Source organism: Cajanus cajan, chromosome 4 (genome assembly GCF_000230855.2).
Source record: "Cajanus cajan strain Asha chromosome 4, NIPB_CcT2T_4, whole genome shotgun sequence".
Taxonomy (NCBI): Eukaryota; Viridiplantae; Streptophyta; class Magnoliopsida; order Fabales; family Fabaceae; genus Cajanus; species Cajanus cajan.
In genome coordinates this window covers 73,724,676-73,744,271 of record NC_138520.1, presented here as the reverse complement: position 1 = coordinate 73,744,271, position 19,596 = coordinate 73,724,676, and the positions used below count along the sequence as shown (strand labels likewise).

Genomic DNA, 19,596 nt, shown 5'->3' with positions numbered 1-19,596 from the left:
ATACCAAAAGAAACTAATAGCTAAGACTAAAACATAAAATATTATTCTTAGAGACTGAAATAAAAAAGTTAGTACAAGTATATAGACTAAATAATTAATTAAGTTTTATTTGTAAGGTTTTGATCTATATATTTCTACTTCCAGTTATTTAGTTTATCTTACACATTTATTCCTTAAAATATATGAAACTGGTAATTTAGTTTGTGTTTCTATAGAATAAATATTTATTTTTATATATTAAAATTTATAATAAATAAATATATTTAAATATATATAATAATTCAAATTTAATAAATAAATATTTATAAACATATAAATTACATTTTAAATTTATAATAAATGTTTAAATTGTTATATAAAGTTACTTTTAAATTGAAATGGATAGATAATTAAAAAATAAGTATAGATAAAAAAAAAGTAAAAGGAATATAATTTGAGGAAGTGCGTGAAATGCATCTCTTAAAGAAAGAAGAGATAGTATGGAAAATGGTTTGGGAGAGTGAAACCTTTAATCTCGAAGTTAAAAACTCTAATTTATAGTATAAATTTAAATTATTTAAATATTAAAAACTATAAATAATTTGGCTCATTTTAGGATAATTATTGATGGACATGAACTTGGTTCGTTTGTGGGACTTTTTATTTTTTTATTATAGAAAAAATAAATATGTATCATATTAACATAAGAAGTAAAATATTGTTCAAACCAGTGTTTAAAAACCCAGATCGAACCGGCCAGTCAGACTGGTTGGACCGGGAACCGGTGGTCCAGCCAGTCCGAATCTTAAGTTGGATCGGTTATGCAGTCGACCCGTTTCAAACCGGATCGAACCGATTAATTTTCTGGTTCAACCGGTGAACCGGTGGGTCAAACCGGTTCAACCACTTTTTTTTCTTATTTTTTTTTTAAATTTTTTTAAAGGACCATAAACCACAAAAATAATAATGAAAATTGAATCTCTTAATGGAAGAACAAAAATTCTTATTAAATATAACAATGACTACTTGGTCTAATGTATTTGTTTATAATATATACAACTTAAATAACTTTTATAATATATTATTAATTTTAAATTATATATTTAATAATATAATATCTATGTAGATATTACATATATTATTTTGTGATATCAATTGCAAGCATATTATATATGTACATATTATTTATATTTTTAATTTGTATTAATATACAGTTTAACATATAATTTTTTATATATTTTTTACAAAATAAAAATAAAAATAATTTTAAACAATATAAAAAATTTAAAATTTAAAATAAGATGAATTTATTAAAATTTATAAATATAAAATATGTTTAATATGAATATTTTTTAATAAAAATCGAGTCATGCGTTACAACTACTGACTCACCGGTCCAATCTTTAACCCACTGACCCAGTACCTTAACCGGTTCGATGACCGGTCCGATTTTTAAAACTATGGTTCAAACCAACAGATTTCATTATACAAGTGAAAAATCTTTCTCCTTGAGCCCGATTTCTATTTTTCTTCTTCTTTATTTTGATGTTTAGAAATCAGGATTAGGCACCTAGAATTCTCAACTTCGTTTTTATTTATTTATTTTAATTTATAAATTAAAAAATATTTAATTTAATTTAATCTCCTTATCTTTAAACACTTTTTATGAATTTGGTTGTAAAATAATATGAATTTAATGATGATATACTATTGTAAAAGTTTTACACAATAAATCAGTTGAAAATATGATTTTTACGACTTATAAAATAAATATTATAAAAGTGAACAAATTTTTCATTTATAATAAATAATAAATTATGATCAAATGATAATGTATTACATTGTGAGTTCATCACTATTAAATTCAAATAATATTGTGATATATGTATTACATAGTTATTAATATTCACTTCATTGACATTTTTAAGTGAACTATAAATATGCACCTAAAGATACAATTTCTAGCTTAATCCACTTGCATACTTACATTGATGTATAAATTATATTTTTTTAAAAAAATAAATGATCATTATTAGTTTGCTGAGTTAGTCAATTTGCTACATCCAGCAAGTATCTCATTTATATTTTGTTTTTCATGTTATGTAAATAACTCATTTTATCAATCACGCCAACTGTTTTATTATTTTCTCTTTGTAAATATATTAAATCTTACAAAATAACAAATTAAATCATAAAATAATAATTTTATTCAATAATTACTTAATTATTCACCAAAAATTTAAATCAAAACTAATAATTTTAACATTTTCTTAAATTTATAAATTAGAAGAAAATAATAAAATTAAAAATAAAAAATATGAGTGCCTAATCCTAATTTCTCAACATCAAAACAATAATAAAAATAAAAACAACTAAAAATTGTTCTCATACTTTTTTCTCCTCCCTAGCTTGAGTTTTATCTCAAACTCTTTCTTCACACATCACTCACATTTTGCACTCCCATCTCTATGTTCTTCTCCCTCTTCCTCACATATATCACAACTCATTCCAATCCAGAGCTCCATTATATGTGAGTTTCATTCTCATTTCCCTTTTTTTATTGGTGTTAACAGATACATAATGGAACTTGTTTCTATTATTATCAAAGAATTTTGTATATTTTTTTAAATCATTATTATTAAACTTTTATTAATTAATACTGAACTTTCCGCTGCAAAGTGCTTACGTGTAGGTTATTAAGTGGTCATAGATAATTTGAGAGTTCACAAGAAGACTCTTGTAGAAGACATATTGATGTTATGTTACATTTAAAGTTATGCAAGTACCACTTATCGATCGTTTCCACTCGCAACAAAAAAAGTGACAAAAAAAAAACAAGAAAATCACTATAGAATGTATAAGGTTTTAAATTCTAAGTTCTAACATTGATGTTATCATTGAAAAAAAAATCAATTAACATATAGTCATTTATTATTATTTTGATACTTGAAGCAATTATTACTTTTAAGTGATATATATGAATTGTACGATTGAATAATGAATTCGGCTAATACTTTTTTTATTATTATTATTTTGTATGCCATTTTACCAATTTGACAAAAAAAAATAATGTTCATTATATCATACATATTTTTGAGAATCTAGGTTCAATCTTCATTGCAATCATTTTTGTAATATTTTTTATTTTATTTATAAAAAAAAGGAGTGCTAAAATGATAGACCATAACTTACATGTTAATTTGGTTGGATCCAACAAGCTTTGTGAACTTTCAACCAACTTGGGCCTTTTGGCCGTTCTATAATACGGGTTGGAAAATTCGTGGGTTAATGGACCAATTGTGAATTTACAAAAATATTATTTATATATTAATTTAATGTGTAGAAATTACAATGACCGTGTCGAAAACTTAAACTTAAAATTATATACATACTAGTTAAATATTTTCTATTAGACTGACTAATAGTTTTGTATTAATATTTTTTTTGGTTAGAGGTTGCACTAATATTATAATATAAGAACCAGTTTGAAAAGAAAAAAAAAACAACAACAACGATCTAATTAGCGAAAATTATATAATCATGGTATGATAGAAATGAAATTAAACCAATAAAAAATAATTTTTTACTCAACATATGCAGTAATCGAAGAATGATGGCGTGTGAACTTAAAATTTAAAAAGTATTTGTTATTGTCAAGAATTCCGACACCATGTTACTTATTTCAAGGAATCCTACCAAACTGTTCCTGAAAATATCGTTCCTAATAAAGTAATTGGATTCGGAGATATTTAAAAGAAACACGTTCTGAGGCCATGTGTTGGGTGCGACTTTATTATCCACACCTTCAAAAATGTTACTTGCTGCACGTTTGTTTAGCATCATATCAATATCTATTCACCTCTTGGAGAAGCAAGTTAATATAGCTTTTTTTTTTTCCAAGCAAAATTGAATTAAATAAGATAAATACAAGGGGTACTCCAACCCATATACACAATATAACTAAAGTAAGTACACCTCTGACAACTGGAGGTGATTAATGAAAACAACACAATAACTACATATCTCCTAAAATCAATTTGTAAACATCATACAATAAAAAACCTTGCACTAATAGGTGGAACAACCAAACTAGCAATCCAAAAAAAGATTATCAACTACAAAGTGAAGCCAATCAACATTGTCAAAAGCATTTCCGCAACTAAGTCGGAATCACACACCCAGATAGCAATAATCACCAACAAAATCACTTAATAAAAATTAAGGCATACGGAAGGGGACTCAGCCCAAGAAGAAAATGAGTATGAAAAAGAATTATCTCTCGCTTTTAACCATTTCCAAGGGCGCAGTTTTACCAATTCAAGCACATCTAAAGTAGATAGCACCTTGTCAGAAAAAAAATAAGAGCATTTCTTGCTAGCCAAATACTCCAGATTACAGTCAACCAGATCACAGCCCATCTATACCTCATTTTGGAAGGACAGAGAGGCAGCCCAAGAAATTGATCAAAATGAGCAATGAAGCTATTGGACAGCACAGAAGTGAAGCCACACCATTCCAAGGAAAGCATCCAAACATGATATGCAAAATAGCACTCAAAGAATAGGTGTGAAGAAGTCTCCATCCTATATTGACACCATACACAGGAACTATTCGAATCAATAAGAACATGTCTCTTAACAAGATTAAATTTTGAGGGGAATCTATCTAACAATACCCTCCAGACAAAACAAGAGACCTTATAGGGCACCAAACGACACCAAATAAACCTGTGTAATGGTATTTAAGCAAAAAGAGAATCATTGACAATAACATGATAAGATGACTTGACAAAATACTTGCCATCTGAATCAACTTTCCATCTCCAAGAATCATGAGTATACTCTTGAACCTGAAAACCACGAAGATCGGAAACTAATAGATCCAACTGTTCCAATTCCCACTGAAATAAAGGCCTTCTCCACCTCCAATTCCACTCAACACCACCCCCTCTACCAAAGAACATGTCCGTCACGGTTGCCTCCGAGTTGATAGTAATAGAAAAGAGCCTACCATATCGAACACAAAAAGGAGTTGTAGAACACCAAGAATCCTTCCAAAAAGAAGTGTTTCGCCCATTACCCAAAACTCTTACACACATCGTAGAAAACCAATCCTAAGAGATACCATCACACACATCAATACTCCACAGATCTAACCACCACCTGGACACACTACCCCTTCTACCTTCTAAAGTCAAGGATGGCACTCCATATAAAGATGTTAACACTTTATTCCACAACCTATCTCTCTCAACTAATAGACGCCACCTCCACTTCCCTAACAGAGCAAAATTGAAAGCTCTCAAATCTCTCAAACCTAGTCCCCCATACTATTTTTCTCGACACACATCAGCCCAAGAGACCCAAACTAATTTCCTATGTTCATCATCCCCTCCCCAAAGAAAATTTGAGAACAGAGATTCAAGATGTGAAATGATTCCTTTGGGAGCCTTGAAGAAGGAAAGAAAGTAGTATGAGATGGAGTGGAGCACGGATTTCAAGAGCATAAGCCTACCACCAAAGGACAACAATTTGCTCTTCCATTTTGATAACTTTTTTTCCACCTTCCGCACCACGGGCTGCCAGGTCGTCAAGCGAGCGGGATTAGCATCAAGTGGTAATCCTAGGTAAGAGCATGGGAAAGACCCAACTTTGTAATTTAGAAACTGAGCCAAAGACTGCAACCAAACCTGGTCAACATTAACACCCAAGAGCTGACTTTTGAAGAAATTAACCTTGAGACCGGCTACTAACTCAAACAGCTGTAGAATAACTTTAATAGCCCAACCATTACTCAGAGTAGCATCGGCCACTAGGATGGTATCATCAGCATACTATAGATGTGATACTGGCACTGCATTCCCACCAACCATATAGCCTGTAAACACACATTCCTGCACTGCTTTAGACATCAAAGAAGACAATCCTTCTGCAGCAATCAAATAAAGAAAAGGAGCCAATGGGTCTCCTTATCTCAACCCTCTACCAACTCCAAATTCACTAGATGGACTTCCATTCACAAGAACAGACACTCTAGCAGTGGCTAAACACTCTACTATCCACCTCCTCCACAAAATTGGAAACCTCATTTTTTCCATAACAAACAAAATATACTCCCAATTGACAGAATCATAAGCCTTCTCAAAATCAACCTTCAACAGCAAGCATTGTTTTTTCTTTCTTTTTGCCTCTTCTAGAATTTTATTGGCAATCAAGACACTATCAAGAGTTAGTCGTCCTTTCAAAAATGTTGATTGACTCTCAGAAATAACTTTCCCAATGACTTTCTTCATTCTGTTTGCCAGTACTTTCGCTAACACCTTATACATACATCCAATTAAGGAAATAGGTCGGTATTCCTCCACTTTTTGAGGATTATCAGTTTTAGGTACAAGAACCACAAAAGAGCTATTGGAGCCTTTAACTAATTTCCCATTAGCATGAAACTCGTGTAAAAAAGCCAAAAAATCAGCTTTAGTATCATCCCAAAAATCCTTGATAAAAGTGAAATTAAATCCATCAGGTCTTGGACTTTTGGATCCTTCATAATCCCACACTGCAATCTTAACTTCTTCATCAGAAAATGGCAAGATTAAGGTTGCAGCATCTTCTTCTGACAATGTTTTAAAGTTGGTACCTTGAAGTCGAGGTCTAGCATGCAAACACTCATGGAAGTGCCCTTCAAAAAAGCCTTTGACTGCCTCTTTTATTGTTGAAGGCTCATTATACCTTTTATTGGCCACCTTCAAGCTTCAAATCTCATTTTTTAACCTTCTACGATTGATACAGGCATGGAAAAATTTTGAGTTAGCATCTCCTGCTTGCAACCAATTAAGACACGACTTTTGAAACAACAGATTATCCTTAAGAGTCAATGATGCACACAACTGAGCTCTCCACTCCTTTCTTTGCACAACTTCAACTTCTTGTAGATTAGAATCTTCACTCTTAAGATCCAGCATGTTAACAATATTCCGAGCCTCATTTATTTTCCTGTCTAAACAACCAAATGTCTCTTGATTCCACCGATGCAATCTACATTTTAAGAGCTTGAGTTTCTCCTTTAGTACAAATGCAGCTCTCCCCTCCACATTTAATTCCTTCCATTGGGATCTCACAAATACGACGTACCTCGCATCACCCCTCCAGCAATCAAGAACTCTAAAAGGCTTTGGACCCCAATTGATATCTTCATTTTTCAACAAAATAGCACAATGATCTGACACACCTCTACTAAGGCCCCATTGTGTTGTATGTGGCCAATGAGACAACCAAGCATTTGAAACTAAGAATTTGTCTAATCTGCTCATACACTTTCCATCTGTTCTGTACCATGTATATTTTCTCCCTACTAACGGTAAATCCACCAACTCAGCCTTAGTAATAAATTCATCAAAGCACTTCATATCATCTTCTCTCCAGTAGGAACTCACCCCTCTCTTCTCCCCCTCAACCCTTACAACATTAATATAGCTTTGTATTTGATGATATTCTTTTTTAGATATGGTTTATAGACGCTAGCTAATTCAAAAATACTCTATATACCTTCAAATTGTGTCACACCACAACCAGATAAAAAAAAATTCTCAATTTAATACTTCAAATTATTTTAACTAAATGAAATTAATAGTGTTTAATTTATTTTTGTTATCTGACTTTTATATGTCTTTTTGGTAGAGCTGTCAAAATAGGCTCAGCCCGGTGAGCCAACCCGGCCCACCACGGGTTCGAGCCAGGTTGAGCCAAAAAAAATTTAAAAATTTTAGTACGGGTCAATTTTGAACCTGGCTCACTAACAACCCGGCTCACCCAAGTTGAACCCGTGGTGAGCCGGGCTAACCCACCAACCCGTAAAAAAAAAATCCTATACTTATTGGGCCAATGCAGCCCATTAGGGTTTCATTTTTCAATTTGAACTTCAGAAATCTATAGCTGCACAGCCTGCACTCTCACACCCTCAATCCGCACCGCACAGCCACCATAGTTGCTGCCACCACACCGCATCAGCCACCATAACTGCCACCACACCGCACCAGCCACCATAGCTGCCACCACACTGCACCAGCCACCATAGCTGCCACCACACCGCATCAGCCACCATAGCTGCCATCACACCGCACCAGCCACCACACCGCACTACATAGCTGCCACCGCACTAGCCACCACACCGCACTACATAGCTTCCACTACACCGCACAGCAAGGCACCGTGCTCACCGAGCACCGTGAGCCGCCGCACGCATCGTGAGCCACCGCGAGCCACCGCAAGCCACTGCGCGCACCGCGAGCTGCCGCACGCATCGTGAGCCCATCGCGAGAAGTTTGCCAATTTGGTTTGTTTTCAGTTTAGGGTTTTACATTTTTTTTTAAATTAGGTGAGTCAACCCGTTTAACCCACCAACCCGTGGTAGGCCGGGCCGGGTTCAATTTTTTTGAGCTCACTAATAAATGAGCCGGGTTGGGTTAACCCACTAAATGCTCAACCCGTAGTGGGCCGAACCGGATTACCCGTTTTGACAGCTCTACTTTTTGGGTACAGTATCTAACTTTTATGTGTGATATTTTTCTTTTGCTGTATTTATTATATGTGATGTTATTCACATCAAAATTTTACAATTTTTATAAACGACTCGAAATGTTAGATTTTTTTTAAAGGAGTTTATAAGAATTAATTTGAAAAGGCAAAAGTATAATTGAGAATTTTTTTTTCTAATATAAGTATTTTCAGTCCACTAAAAATTAATGTCGTTCACAATATTATGACTGTCGTTAACTTAAAAGATTTTTACATATAGTGAGAATTGATCACGAAATTTTTTTATTAAATAAATTATCTTTAGAAGTTATAAATACAACATAATTAACAACTATGCTATCATTAAATTGATTGAAAATGTGAATGATTGAATACGAGTGAAAAGAAAGAAAATAAATCAAACTATTTTGTAATTACATAAAAAAGAAAAGATGAATTATAGGATGGGCTACCTTCTTAAGTGGTCCACCATGCACCATAGTTAAAGACTTTAAAATTAATCTAATCCTCATATGATTATTGTGCACCATTAATTCTTATCATATCAACACTAATTTTTATCCTTTCTAGCTACTCATTGCTATCAATTCCCTTCCTAACAAACCCTCACCACTGTGCATCGGCTCTAATCACCATGCATCGACATGGGAGTGATTGATGGCAACGATATTTTGCCTTTTTTTTTTTTTTTCTCTCTCATTTCATCCTTTATTTTTAACCTTTTTTCATCCCAAAGTGGGGTTAACTAGTTGTCTAGATCAAACAACAAAATTACAATTTTTGACAAATTGGGAGTGAGACTTGTGAACAGGTTCTTGTTAAGCCACCCTTGAGACAAGTGTGTAATATCATTTCCATGAAATCCAAAAACCCAAATTTGTCTTTATGATTGTTGAGCCATATATTTTGAATATGAGGGTTTGCAAACCCTTAAGCTCCTAAAAGCAACGTTTGAGGACGGAGGTGAATTTGTTGGCATTTAAGAACACAACATCGATATCGAGAAAATCATCGGGGAACACGCATATTTGAGCATGAAAACAATCATGAGAGAAGACGACTTGGTTGTCAAAAAGTGTGTTGTTTGGGAGAGAAAGCATGGTGAATTGGGAGAGTCAGTTCAGATTCGAAGCATAGGTGACCAAAATAGCAAGAGAACCATTTGGATTCAAAATGTAAAAATGAAAAAAAAAATGAGACTCGCTGAAAATCAACTTGGTAGTGGTTCATGGTTGTTTGCGATGAGGAATTCTAGAAAAAGGAAGTTACAATAATGTTATTGTGTAGTTGATGCACCAAAAGTGACCATTAGACTGATCCAAAGATCATAAATTATTGTGCATGGTTCTAAGGTGATGGTCCACCTTAAAATTTGTCTAAAAAGAAAAAAAGTGAAAATAAGAATCAAAATGCAAGATAAAATAATGAAGGATAAATAAAATTTTAAATAAAAGAAAGAAAAAGGATAAAATATGAAAATAAGGAAAATGAGAATATAAAATAAGGCAAAGAATTTATTGTTTTGAATTTAAATAAAATGATAGTTGCAACAAAGTCAAGAACTTGTTTTAAACATGATTAATCTCTCAATGACAAAGCTCCAACCCTTATTATATTGTTCAAACATTTATTTATTGACAAAATATATTAACTATCAATAACTTATTTAGTTTCTCAAATGAGGTTAAATTGTAAATTACAAACATTATAACATATTACAATAAAATAATATTCCAAACATATTAAAATGGAAAATTATATAATCTTTTGTGTAACACTATGATTTTAGTTTTGTTGATTAATTGTATGTAATATGTTGATTTGTTGTGATATAACTATTTTAGAACTCTACGGGTTAATGAACCCTTGAGAGTTAAATTGTTGTTGAGGTAGTTTTAGTTGGTGTCTAGTTGGCCTATCTTAAGGAATGATATATAAGGTTTTTTTTAAGACGTGAATCTCATAAGTTCATATCTTAAGAAAAGTTAGAGAAAAAGACTCTAAAGTAAGAGAAATTCCTTCTCCTTCTGCTTTTGTTGATTCCTTCTAGATTCTTCCTATAACTGAGTTGAGTTGTGTAAGGACTGCAGGGCCTATTTTCCTTACTCCCACTAACAGCCCAATGCAATTGCCTATCGCACCTGATACCCACGAGGAGCGCTCAAAGAGAATCATTCAGCAGCCACGCCACCTCAAGGATTATGTGATCACATGTCCTGCTTCCCGTAAAAAGGGGAAATTAGTTACGAAAGAATGATTGGAAAGATTCCTTGTATTTTTTCCTTTTTTTTCCACATAGGATTTGTACTGCAAGGTGATTGCCATTTGTGCATATATAGCACAGAATGTTATGTAAAAGGCAGCAAGAAATATAAAAGTATCCATTCCTCTCTGAAAACATTCCCTCTTTCTGTTATTTCTCCCTCTGCCTGCAGTAATACCTTTCAAGTTGTTAGATTGGAGATTCAAGCTTTAGGAGTTGAGGATCTCAAGTTGAGAGCCATATGAAGTTTCAAGTTCTTCTTCCTTCTTCCTCACCTCTTCTCATTTTGGACTGATTCAAGATAATGGAAGTTTGTGATTGATGAATTATTTAGTTTCATTGCTTGGTTTTTGTTTGGATTCATCAAATGTTGGTTGTTTTAGTTGAATTAAGAAAAGATGTTGAATTGCTTTGAGTTTTAGCTTTCTTGAAGGTGCTTTGAGTAAAATTTAATGATCCTTTAAGTGTAGTGATTGTATATGGTATTTTGAGTTGGAAATGTGTTGTATTAGTCATATATATGTTGAAATTTGTAATGCATATTGGTTTAGTTAAAGAGTCCCCAGGTTTTGAGCCTACATGAGATTCTGTCATGTGCATAAACCTTCACTGTGCCGAGCGGGACTCAAGTTAAGGGTTTTCTATCCTGACAACGCAAAGTGCAAGATTTGTAGTATTGATTATGCGTTAATGAGGAGTTCTCTGACATAGTCACGGTGAGTGTAGAAAAGATAGGCATTGAGTGTGATTGCTCAAGAAACTCTCTAACTTAGTGGCGTTGAACTCAGGTTGAGAGGCATCGAATATGATAAAGTCAATAGCTCTCTATCTAACTGACGTCGAACACAAGTTTTGTGGCACCATACACGAGTCAAGTAATGGTTTTTTATTTGAATAAGGCCAAACATAGGTTTAGCTACATTAGAAGTGATTGGCATAATGAATCGTTGCCTCATCCACACTAGCGCATGTGGTTTGGCACCAGACGTGGGTGAGTCAGGGTCTCTCAGCCTCAATGACATCGAGCACGTGAAGAGTGGCACGAGCGTGGTTTCTTAGACAAAAAACCTTGTTGATTATTTGTCTAAGTGTTGAAAATATATAAAGTGTGTTTTTCACTCACATGCCATATGATGTTGTATGATTTCAACTCATTATACATTGATTTAGGAATGAGGTATAATGATATTTTAAGTTGCTAAGTTGTAAGTTGATAGTTGAATAAAATTGTTTAAGTTGTGAGTTGTTAGTTGATTTTTAAGTTGTTAAGTTGTATATGCATGTAATGATGAGATACATGTCTTAGTTTAGATACATAAAAATTAGAGGAAAGTAAAATTGTTTCAATACTTGTATATTTTAATGTATATTGTATATATGTACATGATATATATGTAACCCTATAAGAGACTTATATTTTCCAGTCTTATGAGCATGAACTATTTTACATTTTTTTATACTCTTTACAATATTTGTTGTATGAATATATATACAGATGACTGTTATATAAAACGATAAAAAAAATTTAGAATGATTGATTAGTTTATAATTTTTTATGTGTATTAATTGTGATTTAGGTATAATGACATGTTCGGCCATTATATTTACATCAAAACTAAAATTTCACAATAAGGCAAATTTGAAAAAACAGTAAAACTCTTATTAAATAAAACTAGAATCCTTTTAGAAAAATCATTCAAGTCAAACAACTTATTCAGTTTTCACTTTGGAAAGAGCCATTAACATGAAAAATATTTTAGACAAATTATATCAAGTTTCAAACCTTGATTTTTTTCACCTTATTTTTCTTTTAAATATTTACTTACCTTAAATATAAATTTATGTGAAACATTTCTGTCAGAAGTTCATGGGTACATACGAATTCCCAATGCTCTGTCTTCTACTTTACATTACATGAACATAATACAAGAACAAAAAAAAAAAAAAAAAGACACGTTGCCAAAATAATTCAATGAGTGTTAGCTCTTTTATATTTAAAAAATGATGGACAACAATTTTAATGGATGCCTCTTTAATTATTCATCCTCAGGACCTGAAATACTCCTATTTTCAAGTCATTAATTTGATAGATAAGTAAGTAAAATAAATTTTAAGAAATAAGATAAAAAAATTTTGAAAGTATAATTTAACTTATGTTTTAAATAAGGTGCGTGATGATGAGTGAAATTTTTAATAATGATTTTTGTGCGGTGTCAGAAAGATAAATAATTTTTGTCTGGAAAATCAAGGTGATATAAAAGCGCGTAAAAGCTTTCCCTACGAAACCATTAGAATCACATGATGGTCGTGCGACCAAAGAGAACTTGAATTGCGTAGGTAATGCAGAGAAATGACAGATTCGAAAAAGCAAGGAAGATTCTTCAAGTCGTTGACCAAGAAAAACAAAAACATTAAGTAACGGATACTTCTTGTCGAATTTCCTCTTCTTTGCGAGTTTGTTCACACATGAATTTTCAATAGAAAAGCGTTAAAAGAACAGGCAATTTCTCAAGTGTTTCCCACAAGAAAAAGTGCATCATGCTCAATTTCTAGCCATGCATCCGATACCAATTGGACAAAAAATACAGAAAATATTCTTCGTTATCAAGGATATTTAAGGAAATAAGTACCCCATTTTTAAAACACAACACTACCCTTCTACACTTCTTCTCAACCAAATCAACACACACACACGAAACACAAATTCAGAATTGCATTCCCAAGCTATGATCAACAAAAATGAAAGCAATCCATTTCCTCTCCCACTTGAAAATTCCAATTTGAATAATAATAACCAAAGAGTCTTCACCATGCTACCCTTCTTTGGTGTCATTAACATGACAATCACGAGTGGCACTACAATCTACCGCGCATACAACAATGGTGATATTCAAATGATAGCATTCGTCACTTTCGTCTTCTTTGGCACCTTCCTCTTTAACTATTTGATTCGGTTGTACAACATGCTGCCTCCACATGATCGATCTTATGATAAGCTCAAGTTGAAAATTGGGATTTGGGTGTTGGTCAGTTCCATCATGTTTGGATTTGCATGCGAGTTCTCAACGTTTTTGAGCTTCTTTGAGTCCCTAGCCTTCTTTGGGCTTGTGATTAGTGGCAACACTTTCCTCTTCTATGTGTATTTCATTTGGGAGGTTGACAAGAGTGGAAGAGCATGTTCTATTGCAAGTGGAGGAAAAAGCGAAAAGGCTCTTGATAGTTGGTGCAAGGGTGGAAATGGAGATGAGAATGAATATACACCTTTATTAGAGGGTGTGGACAGTGTGTAAAATATATGTGGAAAATGATAAACAAAAAATAAAGTGACGGATAAATAATTTTTAAGTTGTTGGACAGAGTATATATATATATATATACATATTATTTCAGTTATGTTATAAATGATAAATTTTTATTTTTATAACATACAAACCGTAGAATCAGTTTTGTACTTAAGCAAGTTAAGTTAGTTTCACGCAAATTAGCAAAGGCACCTAAGTTGTATGCTGGCCTTGATACTTTTAGATATATATCCCTCATTGTATTATTGCACAAACTATGAATGAAAGAGTTAATCTCGTGTGTTTAAATATATATATATATATATATATATATATATATATATATATATATATATATATTTATAATTTGTAGTTGTGCAGATATTGGCACCCAATATATTTTCAAAGTGAAATGCGAGAACTTTGATCAATTTGAATTCTACTTTAAAAAGATTAAATTTTGATTATCGATTAATTAAGAAATATTACGTATAGTGACATATAAAAAGTGTCACTATAGGTATAATATATGTAAATATATATATATATATATATATATATATATATATATTTGACATATAGTTATACACAATTTTAGTGTTGATTTTAAATGAGATTTAACAACATATTTTGTATGTCATTATAGCTTATACTTACACTTTTTAATAATTTACCAACATATATTATAGTTATTGTGTGAATAAAAAGAATTTTTAGTGACATGTATAGTATCACTATACGGTGTGTGTCACTATATGACAATTTTCTTTGTAGTGAGTAATTATTCACGGTATAAAAAAATAATACAAAATACATAATTCTTAATAAGATACTCCTATTCAAGGTGCTTAAACGAGGGATTTCCTTATATGTACTTATACTTTTTTAGGGGGAAATAGAAAACGTAAGTTATTATTTTGAATTGGTTAAAATATACCTAAAAATGTAATTCGTTAAAAGTACTATTTTTAAAATAAATAAAAAATATAAGGGAGACGTGTGTTTTAAACCAAATAAAAAATTGTGAATTAACGTTCTCGTCACATCTAATATAGTAAAAGTAATAATAAATATTAAATAATAATTTTTCTGTCAATTGATGCGATTGCAATTTTGGATATGGATTCTGAATATGCATTAAAACATATCATCTATGAGAATTAATTAATACACGATCTTATCTATACAAATTATAATTATATGATTTAAAAATTATAATAATTATTTATTAAAACACTTTTGAAAATATGATTTGTTAACGTAATACTAAAGTATGATTGGGAGTAAATTAGGTCCCTTTGAAAATATCTGAAAGCGAACGAATTGGATCCTTCCGGGCGTGAGTTTCGTAGAACTTGTTTATGGCTGTATGCTTTTTTGGCTTTCATTCCTCTATTATTTGTTTTTTCCTGCTATTAATTTTGCGGAGAGAAGGCTTCACCCTTTACTCTCCCCGTTATTTTATTTTTCATCGAGGTTGATGTAAAAGAATTAACAAAATAATTGATATTTTAATTTTTTAAAATATTTATTATTTATTTTTTTATTATATTTTTTTAGATAGTTGGAGAAAAAATAAGTATATTAGAAATGAATAAATACATTGTTCAATAAACACACATTAATTATTAAGGATAAAAATAAAAAAAAGTTAATAAGTCATTAATTTTAGAAAAGTGACAATGATAAAAGAACAAACAAATATTCCCTCTATTTTTTTTGTTTGATGTTTAATATTTATGTACAAAAATTAAGAAAATAATTTATATTTTAATTTTTTAAAGTACTTATTACTTATTTTTCTGTTATACTCTTTAGGTAATTAGAGAAGAAATAAGTACATTAAAAATGAATAAACATATTATTCAGTAAATACGCATTAATTATCAAGAATAAAAATAAAATTAAAATTAATAAATCATTGATTTTATAAAAGTGATAATTAAAAAATAAAAAAATAATGTCAAAATGACTATAAATAAAAAATAGGGGGAGTAATGCCAAAATGACTATGAAAAAAATGGAGGAAGTATAATAGGATACTAGTTATGAGACATTATGTATGTTTATAAATTGGTCAACTTATATGTTTGACATTTTAAAATATTTAAGCATTTGGAGGATGTTTCAGAATTCGAATTTGAAGGCTTTAGCATTTTTATTTTAAAATATTTAAAAATTACTATTATTTATTAAATTAGTTAAGAGTTAATTACTTATACACGTTAGTGTAAAAAAAATTTACATTGACTATCAATTATATTTTTTAATTCTACCATGTCGCTGTAAACACATTTATTTTAAAAAAAATTTTCACATTTACTTTTTTACAGTAATTTCTTGATATTTAAAATTAAAGTAATTCAAATATCATGAATTTCAAATCTCTTGAATTTGTAAAAATTTTAATTCAAACACACTATAAAGCACGCATGAAATTGATTTACTGATCTTATTGAAGAAACAACGTATGTATGACAAAATCATTCTCTATCAAGAGTGTATTCGATAGGATTTTTAAAGAATTATAAATCTTTTTTACTTTAAAAAAATCTGTCAATATTAAAAATGACATAAACATTTCAGTAAATTATTTTGAATGATAAATTTTGTAAGACTTTTTAATAAAATTTATACATAATCCACTTATTTAAGAATGTTACAAAAACTTTTGATATTTCGTCTAACTTTTCTTTTTTTACATTTTATTTTCTTTATTTAAAATTTATCATTTATGTTATTTTTTTATTAATTATATTATTTTAAAATAAATTATATTATCCTTTGAAAAGTAATAAAATCCTGTATAAATACAAATTTATTAAAATTCATATCATAAAATCTTGATTAAATAAGTTTTTTTTTATAAAAAAAACCCTTAAAATTCATTACATTCCTTGAAGTGTTTTAAAAAAAATCTTAAAAATTATTAAATTTTAAAGTCTTTTAAAATTCACAATACTTTTTTGAACTGTGTTATAAAAATTGCAATCTATAATACATCCTTACACTAATTTAATTTGATGGTGCTTTTTTTTTTTAAAATCCCTTTCATATAAAAAAATTGATTTTGTATAAGGTAGCCCACCCTAAAATTCATCTTCTTTTTTATGTAATTATAAATTAGTTTAATTTTTTTTTCTTTTGACTCATATTCAATCATTCACATTTTCAATCATTAGGTTAACCTAGTAGTTGGGTGAGGAGGGGTTGAGGTAGTTAGAAGCATGAGAATCTAGGTTCAATCCTCATTACGACCATCTTTGTAATCTTTCCTATTTTTAAAAAAAGCATATTTTATTTTAATTTTGATGGATTAAAAAAATATTGTTTTTAATTATTTTGAACCCTTGCATAAAATTAATTTCATTGATCGGTTAGAAATTTTTGCAACAAATTTAAAAACGTTATAATGGCAAGTATTTTTTTTGAAGCAGGCAAGTATTTTAAGAAACTTGATTTTATGATGTTATTTTTTAATTCAAGATTTATATATATATATATATATAAAGCATTAATTACCATTAAATTTTATTGTAAGTTTTAGGATGATATATTCATATCAGTTATTATTGCTAATTAACGTACGACCCGCTTGGAGTGATTTTCAGTTGTTAAGTTTCAAAAATTTTAAAATTACAATCGTCGATAGTGGAAATTAGAGAGAATAAATAAATAAAGAAAAAAAATATAACAAATAATGAGATGGAAATTAGAGAATGAATAAAAAAAATAGAAATTAGAGAGAGATAAAGAGAAAAATGGGATGAAAGTGAGATAGAATTGAAAATAAATATATGATAATAATTGTTGGAGAAATAAAGAAAAATAATAGATATATGAGATGTTTGAAGCAATAGATTGTTGAGATGTGATTCCTCATCCTTCCATGATCACATCGCTTAATTCCCTCTCCCTCGTCGTCACGTTGGGACCAAATACAGCCACCCCTAGTCCTACGTGATCTACAACGTAGTAATTCTCATAAGTAAAGCTTCTGTTCAAGTATATTGTTTTGTACTATAAATTTGTTGAGTTTTAAATAACTACTTTTATTTTTATACTATAAATAAATGATAATATACAATTTGGAGAGTGCATGTGACTCACCCTCTCTCTCATTCAAGTACATTGTCATCAAATTAAGTATATAAATTTGTTGAGTTTTATATAACTAAAAAAATAAATTTTAATCATGTATAAAACAAATTAACATTTATAATGTAATAGACGCCCTAAAATAAATTAGAATTAATTAAGAGTATAGAAATGTTTATATCCTAGAAGAAACCGCGGATAAATGGGTGGAGATTTGGAAAGAAGTATATTGGAAAATGTATATAATAATAATGCAATGCGTAGGAAGAATAAGCATTAGTGTGAGAAAGGAATGGGTAATTTAGTTTCTTCCTTGGTAGGGGGTTCCGGGAGCTACGCGGAGTCGCCGGAGAATTCTCGCGTGCAAGCCTTCCACTCATCGCCGCGCTGGCACCTCTACTTCAACCAGATCAAAGACTCTCCTAAGCTCGTAATTAATTATTCTCTCTCTCTCTCTCTCTCTTTCTAATCTCAACAATCTTCTTCTTATTTTTCCTTTATCAGGTTGTCATAGATTTCTCCGCCTCGTGGTGCGGTCCTTGCAAATTCATAGAGCCAGCCATTCACGCCATGTCGCAAAACTTCACCGACGTTGACTTCGTCAAGATCGACGTCGACGAATTATCTGTAATACTAATTAATTTTCAATTCCAATTTCGTTTCCGTGAATAATGAGTCTTAATTTTGTGGTTTGGTTTTGATAGGAGGTGGCGCAGGAGTACGGTGTGCAGGCGATGCCGACGTTCGTGCTGTTGAAGAAAGGGAAGGAAATTGACAAGGTTGTTGGCGCCAAGAAGGAGGAGCTCGAAAAGAAAATTGAGAAGCATCGAGCTGCGTAATCTTTGCATATTCTATTCACCTATCACCTATATATGTATGTATCTATCATCTATCTTTCTTTTCAACCAAAATAAAACGACTATAAATATGCCTATGCCTTCCATCATTATCTACTTCTTAAATTTTCAATTGTTCAGTTGCTTATGTGCATAACAAGATCATCTCTGTTTTTTTATTTTTTTTCCCCCCATTTTAAGATGGTGTGGCTCTGTTGCGTTTTTCTTTCAGGAAACGCTTCGTCCCCAATGCCGAACCCATTATTATATATCAGGATTTTGAAATTAACAACTTATTAAATATGTCGTTAAAAGTGTAAAATTTTGATTATATTTATATAAAACTAAAATAATAATATTGATATAATTAAATAGTTAAGTTTAATAACTTATTTAATAATTAATTTTTAAATTAAATATATTAATATCTTCTAAATTTAGAGATCAAAGTGGATTTTCGCTTGCATTTTAGTTACTTATTCCTTAGTCATGTCCTAGGCTGATCTCTCCGATGACAAGTTAAGGTTTTGGATATTGGTGTAATTATGTCAAAAGAACTTAGGTTATTATTTTCATTTTTTGGTTACAAAAAGTTTGGATTAAAG

At 30.6% G+C, this 19,596-nt stretch overlaps 2 protein-coding genes across 2 annotated transcripts; one reads left to right on the top strand and one right to left on the bottom strand.

The window, feature by feature from the left end:
• Window positions 1–4,068: 4,068 nt before the first annotated feature.
• Window positions 4,069–7,384, bottom strand: LOC109795906 (uncharacterized). Its single transcript, XM_020355469.2, has 8 exons — window positions 6,750–7,384; window positions 5,965–6,629; window positions 5,828–5,907; window positions 5,394–5,740; window positions 4,780–4,985; window positions 4,655–4,706; window positions 4,404–4,562; window positions 4,069–4,138 (listed from the first exon to the last, which is right to left on the bottom strand). Exons 1-8 carry the CDS (start codon window positions 7,382–7,384, stop codon window positions 4,069–4,071), a joined length of 2,214 nt encoding a protein of 737 aa, XP_020211058.2.
• Window positions 7,385–18,362: 10,978 nt separating this feature from the next.
• On the top strand, window positions 18,363–19,131 carry LOC109797890 (thioredoxin H2). The gene is made up of 3 exons (XM_020358048.3): window positions 18,363–18,585; window positions 18,660–18,782; window positions 18,860–19,131. The coding sequence occupies exons 1-3, from the start codon at window positions 18,448–18,450 to the stop codon at window positions 18,992–18,994; spliced, it is 396 nt and encodes a 131-aa protein (XP_020213637.2). The 5' UTR covers window positions 18,363–18,447; the 3' UTR covers window positions 18,995–19,131.
• Window positions 19,132–19,596: the final 465 nt, after the last annotated feature.